The sequence below is a fragment of the Colius striatus genome, chromosome 8 (genome assembly GCF_028858725.1).
Source record: "Colius striatus isolate bColStr4 chromosome 8, bColStr4.1.hap1, whole genome shotgun sequence".
NCBI classification, from domain to species: Eukaryota; Metazoa; Chordata; class Aves; order Coliiformes; family Coliidae; genus Colius; species Colius striatus.
This window is the reverse complement of record NC_084766.1, coordinates 13623859-13638815: the sequence shown is the minus strand read 5'-3', so window position 1 is coordinate 13638815 and position 14957 is coordinate 13623859. Positions and strand designations below refer to the sequence as shown.

Below are 14957 nucleotides of genomic sequence, written 5' to 3'. Positions count from 1 at the left end.
GTATTATCAGTCACTACATTAACTGTTTCTTTATTCACAACCAGCTTTACTAGTAGCTTTTAGAATATACCTGTCACATCTAATTCATTATAGTTTGGAAATGTGACACTTGGGAGATTTGAAAATGTGCAACATCAAATGTTACCATGTGCCTAACTAGAACATCTTAATCTTTTAGAACTGCATTTCTTTTGATGGAAGAATCTCTGTGGCGTCCTGCTGCCCATTTGGACAAAAGAGCAGATGTGTTATATGCATGTGTGTGTGTGCTCTCATCAGTCTATGGCAGGCTGCAAACCAACAGAGGTACCAAAGTTACTAGTTAATTTGGAAAGCATTAATTACATCATCAGCCCTTACAGTTAATAGTGTAAACTTTTACTTAAACTGTGTGGATTCCTTAATTGCATAACAGTTTAAGGAAAAGTAAAAATCTAATGGTAAAGTCCTATAGAAAACAAAGTGAGATGTAAATGTACTTTTTTGTATATGTATGTCAGTGTATATCTATAATTTTATTTTAAGGTTTCCTTTTCTTTTATCCTTATACTTGATCCTTGCCATTTCTCAGCAAGTTTCAAGTTTAACTGTGTAAAGATAATTTCAATGTAAAGCTTTTTCTAAAAAGGAGGTAAAATTGTGCTTATGGAAAATATAAAGATTTGAATGTGCCCTCGCAGAAAAGCTGAATGCTGTACTTTCATTAAACAAGTCACTTCCTAGTTCACTCTAACAGCATTATGAACTGGGGTCCTGGATGACCAATACTTACGGCTTTTTTTAACTTTGGTAGGATTGCATAAATATGTGAAGCTGAAGAAATAATGGGAAATTAATATATTGAGCATCTAATTAGAATTCTAATTTTCAGAACTAACAGGTTTCTTGTAGGACATTTCTTCACTTAATATTCTAAAACATTCATGGAATATTTACACTATAACTATTCTATATTACTAAAAGAAGTCAATCTGCAGTAGTGTACTTTAAAATTTGATATACCATTATGGACACATGGTACTTAAAATACCATCAGACAGGTTTCGTCACTACGAAACTGAATACATTAAATCTGAATGACATATGTCAAAAGCATTTGATCTTTAAATTTAATTGTAACTGTTTTGTTTAAATAGACATTATTCTTTATTTAAATAATTTAACTGATTTCTTGATGTATATTCTTCTATATGTACTATATGCAATTCTTTAAGTAGATGTGCCTTGAAAAGGACACTTAGCTAACATTTTAAAAAAATAATTACTAAACAGGTTATTAAATAAGAGAATTCTTCTAGCTCATTTTTATGAAGCACCATTTGACAGCTCAGATCCTTGAAAATGTTACTCATGATACTGTCACTTCTTATTTATCTGTATTTCTTTGGGTGGTCATATTTATTTCCTGTATTTTTTTCAGTGCAAAAGTGAAAGTTAAGAATGCATCCAAATAAATATCTGGACTTCAGGGCTCTCACCTCAGAAATGCTGTTGTGAAATGCTCTGAAAACTAACAGTGAGTACATTTATGTAACATTTTTGCAACAGTACATAAAGCGAAGGATAATCGACAAAGTCTCATTTGTGCAACAGCTTTGACCCATTAGGGGCTTTTAAATCATGCATCACTGACTTCAGGGTTGCCGTTGTCAAGCTACTTACAGGTCCTGGTTAAATCAGGCATTTCATATTCTTGCCCTCATTCGCTTTTGTTTACCAGCAGGAGACAAAATATTTAATTAGTTTTGGGGCATTTATAATCTCCTCTGGGCCAGCTCCAGCCACAATGCTGGACGCCACTTCTGAGTTAATTCCAGTCAGGCTGGCCCCTCCAATACAACATATGGGTAACCTATAAGCCTTTAGCAAAAGTTGCAACTGAACTATTAGAGGGGTGGGACCTCCCTGCTGGGAAAATACCACACAACAAAGCAAAAAGGGGCCAGCGTCACCGGTGGAGGTCAAGGCAACACTCAGACCCAACAGCATCTGGCAAACTGTGCCAAGTAGAAATCAATGAGAAGCAGAGCAGTGGGTAGTAATTTTATGCCTGTTTGCACAAGAAAATAACTCCTGAACTGAAAAAATATTTTTAAAAAGCTTACAGCATCCTTTGGCATCACTGTCTTTGTTGTTGCTTCATATCATTTCATTTCAGTCAATAAACTACAATCTTTCTACTCGATTTTGTTCCTTGCAAGCAACATTAATTGTAGCATTAATTATGTTTCTGGAGGTGAGGAGTTCTGAGAGTCTTCTTCCTTATTGGCTAGGAACCAGATCTATAGCTGTAATTCATTTCCAAAGTGCATTACTTTCTCTTCTTCATGTTACAAGTCACAGAGTTTGAGAAGAAAAGAAAAGACAGTTCTTAATACTGTAGACCATAGATTTCAGCCACTGGAAACTGTTGCCGACTGGAAACCTCCTCTTGTTTTTCATCTTCCTTTTTATTCACACTTTCTGGTTTTGCCTATATCTCTTCTTATATCTCATCCTGTGGCCCTTGTTTTTCCCTATTGTCTTCCTTTGTTTTTTCTCTTCTCTGGAATTCTAACTGCTGGTATTTATCTTAAATTTTGTAAGCAGGCTGACATTGAATTCAGTGGGATTACTCAGGGCTTAATATTAACCACACTCAAGTCTTTACAGATTCATGGCATTAGACACCATGGTTTATCTCTTACAGATCCTTTTTCTTTTCCACTTTTCTGCTTCTCAAAAAAGGGATGATGCTCTATGGTTCTGGGGTTTTGTCTACTTTTCTCAAGAATATTTTAACAACTTCACTTTTGTACATAAACTACCTTGATTTTCCTGCACGTTATTGCTTTTTGTACTTTAAGTGAAGCAAGTTGGAGGTTGCAAAACTCTTATGGAATAGAAATTATACACAAGTAATAGTGTTTCATAAATAGATTGACTATCTCGGAGCAATTGCATGTCTACTTAGTTTTGTGTGGTTATAGGTGCTGGGAAGATGTTGGCTTCAGTCTGAGGGTCTTCATGCCTCTTGTTAGAGAGAAGAGTATGCTACAGAGGGTGACTTTTCACTGTGGGAAAAAATGAAGGACATGAATGTTTTAGCGCTTTGGTGGAAGGAACAGACAGCTGAATGTTCATAGAGACTGTTATGGGTCCTGTCCTATGGAAAGTTGCCATATGAGGAAGAACAACTCATTAGAAGGCAAGTGGACTAGCTGTTGGTGTCCAGGGAGGGAAACAGTGCTTCTACTCACAGAACAATTTTTTGATAATTAAAAATTATTCAGAAAAGTTTTAATATAGTAGATAAAATGCTGGGTTTTTCATTTGTTCAAGTATGTCAAGCTACTTGCTTGACCAAAATCTGCACGTGCAAGCAGTTTGTTTGATTGTTTGATTTTAAATAAGATTTTTTTCCAATGATGTATCTAGGAAACTCAGTGGGAACACATTCCTTTGATACAATGAAGTACCTTTTATATGTCCCTTTCTATACTCTTCTTTCTCCCCTAAATAGTAAACAGAAAGCTCTGCAACAGCTGACTCTTCCTGAGGCTGTGATATATTAAGTTCATTGCCAATACAAAGAGTCTATAGTACTGTATAAGTGGCCTTAGTTTTCTCCTGTGTGTTAAAGACAATCCTCACCTATTAAGAGGAAAAGGTTTATAAGAAAATAAAACTAAGTTGTCGTTCACATATTAATAGTTAATGATCTTCAACAGCTAGCTGGGGAGAGCCATAACACCCTGCAACTGTAAGAACCTGCTACAACATCTGCAACATATAGTTAGCGTCAGTGCTCATGGTCTTGTGAAAACTGTAAACCACTGCTCTTAACAAAGCCCAAGTAAAATACATAGTTACTGATTAGCAGGTAGGTTGGATGCAGGCATAATTGAATTGGAAATTATAGTATTTGCTATTTTAGATATAGGATTAGACTTATTCTTAGGAGGAGTTTTGGTGCATGTAATACTTGCATTGGAAAAAAGGTATTGTTACTGCTAGGGAAGTAATTTCATTCCAGGATGGAATTCTGAGCTGTCTTTCAGCATTGTTAGCTGTTCAGTTTCTATGTTTAGAAACTTTTATGGCTTTTATTCTGAATGCCAAAGGAAAAAAAAACCCAATTTTAAAGGATAACTTGTGAGTGATCATGGTATTTTTGACTAATTAAAAAAAGCAAAAGCCTTTTTGGATGTAGGACAACTAAAATTATGGGGCATTGTTAAACAGAGATTTTCTTATGTGTTTTTTTTTTTTACAACACTTTTCTTAGTGTTTCTTATGCTTCAGATGGCAGAGCAAATAGATAATTTAAGAGTCAGTTACTACAAGGTAAGAATGCTTTTTCACAAAGTCAGTTTGGGGAACTGACTCACCCTATGGCTGCATTATTCCCTACCTTGCCAGTGGTGGGGAGGAAGCAGTCATCTAGGGAAAGGAAAAAGACCACCTGCTTCGGCAAAAGCCTGACATTTCTGCAGATGGGGGGTAATAATACATCACACTCTCTGCTAGGATGAGATAACGTCCTAAACTGCATAACCTTTCTCACTTGAGATTGTCTGACCATGTCTTTTGATTAAGAAAGAACACTGAGCTGATTTTCTTATTAAGAAGTTTTAGTTCATCCATTCTGTGTAACAAGCTTAGGATTTTTTGGTGGTATTTTGTTTGTAGCACTGGTGTTGCTTCAGTGTCAAGAATCAAATTGAATTTAGTTACATATAGAAACTTTAAAAAATAATCACATGAATCCTAGTTGGTTCATAAATTGTTTGGCTTTATCTATTGCCTCCTCTGCAGCATCTCAGAGGAACAAACATCTCAGACTTGAGGTTAAAATGACTGTCGCATTCTATTTGGAGGGCAGTGGGCACAGGAGGTGAAACATGAGAGTTTATCTCCCTGTAATCTTGATTATCCCCTTATATTTACAGAGGTGATTGTGGTGTACAGGAGTGAGGCGCTGGCAGGATGAGGGATGTGGAGAAAGTTAAGGGGAGTGTAGGGAGTATAAAAGAGGAAAGTCAGGGTCAAGAGATAAATAACCCCTGGATAAATAACTCCCTTCAGAATCTGGACTTGAACCTGAGAGTCCTGAGTTTATACTTCCTCCTGCTGTGAGGAAATATGGTCAAATCAGCTGATAAAATATATCCCAACCACCTCCTTCATCTCTCATCCTGAGTACCTGGTATATTAAAAGATAAGAAATTGTTAACCGTGCTGCCAGTTACCCTGTTAGAGGTTTTTCAGAACAGGTTTGAAAAACGTCTATCGGAGATGACAAAAACAGTGATTTCCTTCTGGAGTCGGGAGGATAAAGTAGATCCCTTCTCTCATCTGTTTCTCAGTGTGTAGCATAGCCAGTTCTTTTAATAAGCCTCAAGTTATACACTGAAGGAAAGTCTTCTCTGCAAGACTCTTGCCTCATTGAAATTGGATAGGGAAATAAAAGGTGGTTAAAGAAACTGAATTACACGTGAAATAGATGGATTCTGCCCTTGCCTGTTCCAGAATGCCTATGTAATACCTAAGCTGTAATTTTTGAGTTTTTTAAAATGGTTGCTATGGGCATATTTCTACTACTCAGTACTACTGAAGCTAGTACCAAACAAGTTAATTCATCTTTGAGAGATGAATAGAGGATCAGTGTTTTACCCAAGCTAGTTAGTTCAGGTGTAGGGCAAAACTTACACAATTGTACTGCTTCAGTGCCCAACCTTCCTTGCACAATGCTAGCTGAGTGGTGACCAGTGAACATGGTGTCAGGTAACTGTGCCCCCCTTACTGTGTGTTGCCGTTAGGCCCTTTGGTGAAAAAGTTGGGGCCACTGTTTGCTGATAGCTGAGCATACACAGATGGAATTGAGCATGATAGGTAGTTATATTTCTAAGTAGATGAGAACCTACATGATGTCAAGTACTCAGGCAATTTACTACTTTTGTAATGATTATGTCAAAATTTTTTTTGCTGCTTTAGTGATGCAATGGGTTGCAATGTCATTCTAATTGGAAACTTTGTTCTTTTTATGAGCTGTCTTGTGTATATGTACGTGTTTATTTATACGTATGTAATAGTAATCATATTCAATATATAGGCAAGAAACATTTAGACAGTTAAAGGTTCAAAACATGTTCTTCTAGTACTGTCATAAGGTGAACCCTGGCTCATTTTTAATTTTAAAAGGTTTTAGACCTCCTGTTGTAGAAGCATGCTTTAAAACAAAGTTAGGTTAAAAGGGTCTTCTGTGTAGGATGACTAGCGAAAGCTATGCTTTTTGAGCCTCACCAGGGGGAAAGATACATATGGGAGATAATGAGGAACAGAAAAGGATGACTGGCAAGTAGAAATGGGTAAATTGAGAAGAAGCCATAGCTAGTGGGTAGTGTGGCAAGTAGAGCCTTAAGTGTGCTTGGGAGACTTGCTGAATTATTAGAAAGAAAAGCTCACCCCAGAGAGACTTAAGGGGAAAATGAAATGTTCTAAGCACTCTGTACTATTATGTTGGGAAGCCCTTAGTGAAGTGACTGTAAACTCATTTTGCTGCTGTAGATTGCTTTTCACCTTCCCAATAAGAGTTAGTGTCTGTGTTTTCCTTCAGTTCAGGATACAACATTCACTGTGAACTATTCTGTTTTCTGATTGTCCTGTAGCCATGACGGGGAAAACAACCTAAATAACAAAAGAAGTAAAATCCATCTTCGATTTCTAGGCTGTCTTGTGAGCTGAGTCAAATATTACTAGAAATTGGGCCCTTAAGGGTGGTTGTATTTTGATAGTTACCCACCTGCTCTTAATTAGGCAGCATACGGCATGCCAGTCTTTCAGCTTTGCTCAGTATAAACTACAGTGGTAAGAAGTCTTGATGAGCTTTTAGAAAGGATCTACCTGAGATGAAATAGTGAATTCTGGCTAGAAGAAAGAGGTAAGATTCTTACTTTGATAGATTGCTTATTTTGCTTATTGCTGTTATTTTTAGAACAACTAGAGAAGAGCAGATGTCGAGGAATTAGACTTAATGATAAATATTACTTCCACTTCCTTTTAAAATTAATATTTGTCCACAGTCACTCTACAGCAAAAGTAATTAGGTTGTGTTTTCCACAGCAGTACAGGTGGAAGATATCCAGCTCTTGGTGAGTGATATGATAATCACATCCAACTTATTGACTTGCTTATCTAGCAGATTTTTTTAAATGTATTTCTGTTTGTAGTCATAAATCTTGAAACTAGTTAATTTCTTTAATGGACTGAAACTACCCCTTATTTTTCTAATCTCAGTGGTGACTTCAAGATGCTAAAACAATTTGATTTTTGAGTGAAACTGTATTCTTACCTGCCTCTCTTCTTTTTCCCTGAGATAATTTTTAAGGTACTTTTTAGAAGTAAAATGTGAATCAAGAAAAATGCTGTCATGGAGTAGCACTGAATTTCTACTTGCATAGTTAGAGACTCAAAGATTGAAATCTGATTAATTGAGTAGACACACAGCTTCTTTCTGGTGATTGTAATGTTCTTCTGGCTTGAGATTATGTTATGACAGTAAGATAAGTGTAAAAGGCAAATTTTTGAGAAATGATTGATGTACAATAAAGATGAGACCAATGTAAGTTTGGATCTAGAAAAGCTGTTAGCTCTGCAGCAGTATTTCACATCAGAATGTGTTAATAGCTTTTAGAAAACTTGTATAAAAAATGATTTCAAAAAATAAGATCTCTGAGAAATGACTGAAAATAAAAGGAGGAGGGAATAGAATTACATAAGCAATAACTGAGACAAGCTGAAATACAGAGGAAATCAAACTGGGTGAAGGAAACCTTGGAAGATTTCGGTGATACGCTTTCTATTACTGACTGAGCCATAAAGCACTTCATTTTCTGCCTTGAGATAATGTATTTACATATGGCTGGTGGCCTACGCAAATAAACTAAATTAATTGGAGTCAGTAAGACCTTAATACTTAGTTTTCTTATTTCTGTTTCATAAAGTGGAAACTCAAATAATGTAGGTGGCAAATAGCAGGCATTTTGATTTTTAGCCTTGCCTATAAACTAAAAGAATGCCTTTAGGGGTTCATTATTAATCCAGATGGATTTGGGGCCTTGTCCTATGATTTGATAGTAAATCATTTAAGATAAAGTTACAGTTTATTCAGTAAGAGAGATAAATCACAGCTTCTCTCTTGAGATTATATCAGTGTGTTAGTCAAGGCGTGATAATGGTGATGAATCAATTAGGAAGGGGAAAATTAACAGCAGTGTCATGTGCGATGTTACTATGTATTAGAGGATTAAATCACAAAATTTTTAAGAACTGTGATTTTCAATATATTTGAAGTGTTCATTGTAATTCATCCTGGCAGGACATATTGAGTTAAAAATAGGAAGTCTGCTGACAAATGAAAAAATATGGTATATAATATTTTAAAGGGGTGCTTTTGATCTTTCTGGTAGGATGTTAGCAGCACTCTCAATACTAAGAGTGATTAATTATCTGGATTGAGTAACAGCTGTCTCATGAGAACACACAATATTTATTTGCTTACAAAACGTGTTAATTTTATTGTGGTCTTTTATGTCAAAACCCCTTGAGATTTGTTTTAAGAGACAAAGGATTTAACTAACAAACTTATTTGCGCATAGAAGGCTGCGGCACTTAAAATATGCTTAGAGGTGTATGTTTTTCTTTCTGCTGCACATGCAATACTTCCCATGAAGCATCTTCAGAAAAAGAAATATCTCACAAGTTCTAATTGCTAATCCTTCTGTGAAAGACATATGGTTATGTGTTTTTTCTGAAAGATGCTGTTCTCAACTCTCTCATACACACAAATACTCAGAAATTGCCATTCAGAAAGGAACATTTTAATGTGTGGCAGTAGTTCTTTATGTTTGGAAGAATAGGTCAATGCACACAGACAGGAATGTTGGACATTTATAATGAAACAGGATGCAGTTGTACTTCTTTAAAAATTGAAGATGTGGCATACATTTTGATAATGGAATAATGGAGACTCCCTACCCCAACTATCATCTCTGTTCAAGACCATTAGGGTTCAGAATATTAAGAGCAGAGCAACTGGGCGTAACAGCCTGCGTTCAACATCTGTCATGCTGGAGTCCATTAGTGTTCAATTGCATCCTATTGTTTTTGGATTATTCAACCTCATTTCATTGTCATTGCTTCTGCTAGGGAATAATCAGATGTTTACAACTACACCAAGTTTTGGAGTCATAATGAAAACAATTGAGCTATAGTTCTAAATAAATATACAGTAGTCAGTCTCTAATGAAAAAAGTTACTAATTTATGAATGCTGGTAACAGTTTAATTAAGTTTGAAATCAATACAGATAATAAAACATTGTATGTCAGGGTTGGATTTTTTTTTAACCATTTGTGTATATCATAAAGTGATTGTATGATATTTTCTTGTAAGTTTATGTAGATAGTGATTTTAATGATAGAAGTACAGTAAGAGAAAGATGTTTTGATGCTGGTGTGTGAGTGTATGTATGGTGGCTTCTCTGTCGTTACAGTTGGTAGCAGAAAGTGATCCTTTACTGCCAGTAAGCAGTCTTTCTGTCACATCCTCTTTTATTCTCTTTACTCATTTAGAGATATTATTAAAAACATACTTAAAAAAAACCACATGAAATACATGTGTATACTTTAATATGCTATATTAAAAAGGACAGTTTTCAGATGATTCATATACTTACATGTTCTTGTGTATGTCTATATCACAGCCTATCTAAATATTTTTACAATCATTATTAAATAAAATCATAGCTACATTTTAATTCTTTAAATATATTTAAATGATTTTAATGACATTGATTTTGCTGATAGATGAATACATAGTCCCCATTTTTCTCTGGATACTGCTTTTTCTGCAATGTTGTATACAATATTAAAATCACAAGTGTTGAAGAGTTTCTAATAATCTGAGTCTACTTATTTTGGTACCATACAGTGTAAAACGATAGTATTCTTGACCATATACCATTAAGCTGAATTTCCTGTTTCATTACAACAGTTATTTCTCTGCCTTTGATACTCTCTAACCAGAATATTCACATGTTTTAATGTAAAAATACTACAATGCACGGAGATTTTTTTTTCCTGAGTTGCAACAGATTATCCATTGAAAGGATCTTTTGCTTAACTGCCCAGAGTCTTGTGGGGCCAGCCAGACACTACTCCAGATGGCAAGTTGTTAGGGCTGGACAGAATGGCTTTGGAAGACTTCTCAACAGATGAAGGCTGTAATGTTCGGATTTTACTGTTTGGGGTTTTTTTTTCACCCTGTAGTTCCCAGGGTGGGAAGGTGCTGGGATGGAATCAGAGTGCCGCCCGCCCACCTGCTACCACCTGTTTAGCTTTGGCAGTTTCTATAAAGCCTCATCTTGTCCGTAAGGCACAGTCATTGCTTGCCGGCAGGAGTCAAGGAGGGAGAGATTGCTGTGACCGACTTGTATCTTCAAATTGCAACAGTTCATCGTTTCAAAATACTCTCCTGAACTGAGCTGGAACTTCTTTCATTTGGAATTGATGTGTCTGTAATCCATTAAGATCTTTTTTGGATTAAATGAACCATTTTCTTCAGTAACATACATTTTGAGAATGGAGATTGCATTGTTTTCTGTCTCTTCGAGTTTCAAGAAATTAAAAGAATGAAAGCATAAGACATTAAAAACTCTTCAATCTTTCTTTAAACAATAAGAAGCAATTTTCAGACATTTCCAGAAGAAGCAGAAGACCTTTAATTTTTTAATTTTTTTTTTCAGATGCTAAGAAAAATATTCTGTCATTTATATCTTGAAACAGATTCAGGAGGTACACAGGCTACTCACACGAGTGCTTTCCCTACCACTTTTTAGATACCTAATTTTTAAAAAGTGATCTTTGTGTGTGTGAAACTGCAGCTGCATCGAGTATGAAAACCTGTAAATCCAGTCATTTGGATTCCGGCGCAGAATCAGACACCCAGTGCAGAAGTGGACCAGCCTGTGTTGTGAAGTGCAGTTCAGAAAGGATGGAGAACGCTGCGAAGAGAAGACTGGCTGCCAATGCCAGGGAGAGAAGACGGATGCAAGGACTGAACACAGCCTTTGATCGTTTGAGAAAGGTAGTTCCCCAGTGGGGTCAAGATAAGAAGCTGTCCAAGTATGAGACCCTTCAGATGGCTTTGAGTTATATCATGGCTCTCACTAGAATACTTGCCGAAGCGGAAAGATACAGTACCGAAAGAGAATGGATTAACCTTCACTGTGAACACTTTCATCCGGAGAGCTACCACCACTATACAGCACAAAAAATGGCAACGGACAGCGATCCTTACGCACAGCGAATATTCAGCTATCACCCTGAACACTTTCAAATAGCTAATTAGAACTTTGTAAGAACTAAGAATATGCAGCAGGCCAGATGTGTAATTTAATCATTAGCAAGAGTAAATCAGCTTGAATAAGGTAATATTGGCATTATAATAGCTCATCTTTGTCTGCATCTTATACTAACTTAACAAAATAAATTTGCTTTGAGAACCTTGAATCAAAATGCATTTAAGAAGATTGCATTTATTGCATTTGAAATCTTTCTGACAATCGTTTCCTAGTTCATCTAGTTCAGTTGATTCTTTAATTAAATAAGTTTTTGATTTGTTTTTTATTTTACTGTTATGAGTCACAACAGTGTTTTCTACAGATCCTGGGCCAGATTGATCCATGGTGTAACTGAATGAAATAACACCAGAAATTAATTTCATTCCATGTTTTTTTATTTTTATGTCAGCTTTAATGTTACTCTTTGATTTACTTTCACATAAATGACTCCTGTGGGAAATGTTTTGTATTATACTGGAGTTCTAATCCTTGGAGAACTACATTTCTTAAACTTTGTAAGTTTGATGTATGGGTTGCAAGGTTGTGTAGGTTTGCTTTAATCCAGTTTATAACATCTCTTGTATGCTCAAAAAAGAGCTAGTTTCAAGTCGTAGAAGGACTGTTTTTATTTTCAATGGCTGTAAAAGCACACGTGATTACATACCATAAATGAGAATGTGCAAGTGAAAATAATCTAACCTTCTGGATTTTCGTAGACTTTAAATGTTTGGATTTTATTTTAAAATTTTCTTTTATCTGGAAACAGGAACAGATTTTGTACATCATAAATAAAGTGTTTTCTATGATATCTCATCACCAACTGCACACTCTAAGAATTATTCAATAGTGGCTTCCCTACCCTAAGTGTTACACTACCTCCATCACAGTCCTGGCGATTTAATGTGCAGCAGAATCAAGTAGCAAATGATGCCTGCTTCCCAGTTAGAGTAAGAAATAGGATTTTTGTAGCCTTTCGAGATAAGAGTTTGGTAAGATGTTTTGAGCATTCTTGCAAAGCCATTTAGTTCATTTCAGCCCAGGTGATGCCCTGAATTGTGTTTTGTTTGTTTGTGTCTCACTTGTGGAGGCTTGAAGAGCCTGAGTAGAAAAGACAGGTTTGGAAGGTCAGCAGGACATCTGGAGAAGCATCTGTGTTTGAAGAAGGGTGTAGAGCCTGCAGAAGTTGGGCTGATGATGTCTGTTGTGATGGCGGCAGGCTACGAAGCTGAAGGGTGTGCTTCTGCTGGTCCTGCTGCAGGGAGTTTCCAGAAAGGCCTTGCTAGTGTTAGCAATGAGGGAGAAGGAGAAGAGGAGCTGCTGTCCCAGAACAGCTGTTGGTGAGTCTCCAGCAGGGAAGGCTGGCAGGTTCCCTGCTGACTGCTGCCACGTCTGATATTTTAGAATTCTTTCAAATGACAAATGAATAGCTTTGATAGGAGTTATTTTCAACAATTAAGCAGCTTTCAGTTAAAGCCAGAAGCATCAGTAAGAACTAAGCTGTGTTTTGAGGGAGAGAGTCTCTGCTGCAGGAAGAGTTACACAGAAAGACCTGACCTTACTGTCTTTTCTCAGAACCCTTACTGACGTCTTGCCTTCGGTCACCATCGTGATCTGCACGATGTTGTAGTGTGTTTCCCGAAGTGGGAGTTGGACTGTTCCTGGAGTGAAAGCTGATGGGACAGATTTTCAGGCTAGTTAAACACACACAGAAGAGACACTGTATATTCTGAGCATCTGTCCTTTAAACGCTTGCATTCAGAAATGTCTTGTAAAGTATATTTTAGCCTCTCTAAAGGGAATGTTAATTATTATAATGTGGGCTTTTGCTTCTTATCAATTTCATTAGATCTTTATCAGCAAACAGAAAGCAGATTCAGCCTTCTGGGAACATGAAGCCATGTTATGCACTGATTTCTTTGGAGAAGTTTATACAGGGACAGTAGAATTAATTGTCATATAGCCAAGCTAATAGTGTTTGAATATTACTCATCATTAAGTGTTGAGTTTATATGTGTAATAACAATCAGTACATTCCTTAAATAATTAAATGATGTGCCATCTTACACTAATTTATTAGCTGTAAACTTTAGGCAGACATTGTCTCACCTGCCCTTGCTAGAACAGTAGTGGATTTTCCATCCTGAAATGGGAATACAATGCAAATAAATCATATGGTGGTATGATGTGGAGAACTTGGCTTAGAAAAAGAAAGGCTTTTAAACCTTAGGTGGGAAGGGTAATATAGCACAAGAATATAAACACCAGAGTAGTGTGCAAGAACAGTACTGAGCTGTTTCTGCATTACTGGCATAAGATTTGATTTTGTGAGACATGACATTGCAGTTTAATTTATGTTAAAGTAGGTAACATCCATTTCTCTTCCAATTTTGTTTGTTCCATGCAGCATTGTAATTTACTGTCACTTGCATGTGGTGACAGATATAAGCATGAAAATAATGGATTGCTGTGCAGTGAATGATTAAATGATAGTAAGCTCACACAAGGGGAACAAACCGACAGCAAGCATAAAATATCTGAGGTCACGTTACTGAAAATGATCAAGAATGGAAGCTGAAGTCCTAAAAAGCCCTTTTAGTGCTTGTGCCACTTTGTAAATCAGATCTTTGCATCATCTCTGCTGTTGAACAATATGATAAGATTGTAATTCCTATTCTGTTAGTTTTGGTTGTGCTAGTGGAAGATTAATGTTTTCTTGAGGAAGAATAATGTTTTACTTAATGTTTTATTTTTATCGATAATAATTAGTAATATTATTGGTGGAAAAACTGTGATTTTTCTCTAATGCTGTAGTATTTCTGTTTCTTGAGAGTATACAGTGTTGAGCTGGAAGTTGAGATTTCCAATTTACTATAGTACTGGAGGCAGCCAAGTTCTCTGTAGTGTATAGACAGCTGTCTGTCTATTGTTGATCTGTCAAAGCTCTTTGGGGAGTGAATTGGGGTGAGAGGAAAGTTTAATTGTTAAAATTTCTTTCTGAAGGCAGTCTGAAAAGCAGGTACTATCCATGCTGGTTTGGACTTTTCAAACTCAACAACCACTGAAGAAGTCATTGGTTTCTTTTCATAGCTTTTATTTATAAATACTTAAACTTTGTGAAAGGTAAATTTGACCATTTAAGTTGGGTTTTATTATTGCTCTCAAATATTTGTTCCGTACTGACTCTTTGATGCTTCTCAGGTAATGGCTGTGATCCTTCTTCTGTACTGGTCTTTACTGGTATGGGCATTTGAAGACTCTTCCCTTAAATAATTATTGCTTCCAGTGGGCCTCCAAATGAAGCAAAAGTTTAGACGCCAAAAGCTTGGTGTGTTCGTGATGAGTTTTGTCTGCTTATACAATTTTTTCTCATTGAACAGCAGTGAAAACCTGAACTGCTTCTATTTGTAGTATCAGTACAATGCAATTCTAGAACCACAATATTGTGAAAACATTGGGGAGGAGAAATGCTTGCTTCATTAAATATTTCTTGCATGGTACACACGTATGTTTCAAATTCAGTATGAAATTCTAATGAACTTTGTGGGAAATTGACCTTTCTTTGAAGAGTCTGAGAC

General features: G+C 36.2%; 1 protein-coding gene across 1 annotated transcript; it reads left to right on the top strand.

Moving 5' to 3' along the window:
* The first annotated feature begins 10934 nt into the window (after positions 1-10934).
* Positions 10935-11390, top strand: ATOH7 (atonal bHLH transcription factor 7). The gene has a single exon (XM_010206653.2). It carries the CDS (start codon positions 10935-10937, stop codon positions 11388-11390), a length of 456 nt encoding a protein of 151 aa, XP_010204955.2.
* The last annotated feature ends 3567 nt before the right edge of the window (positions 11391-14957 follow it).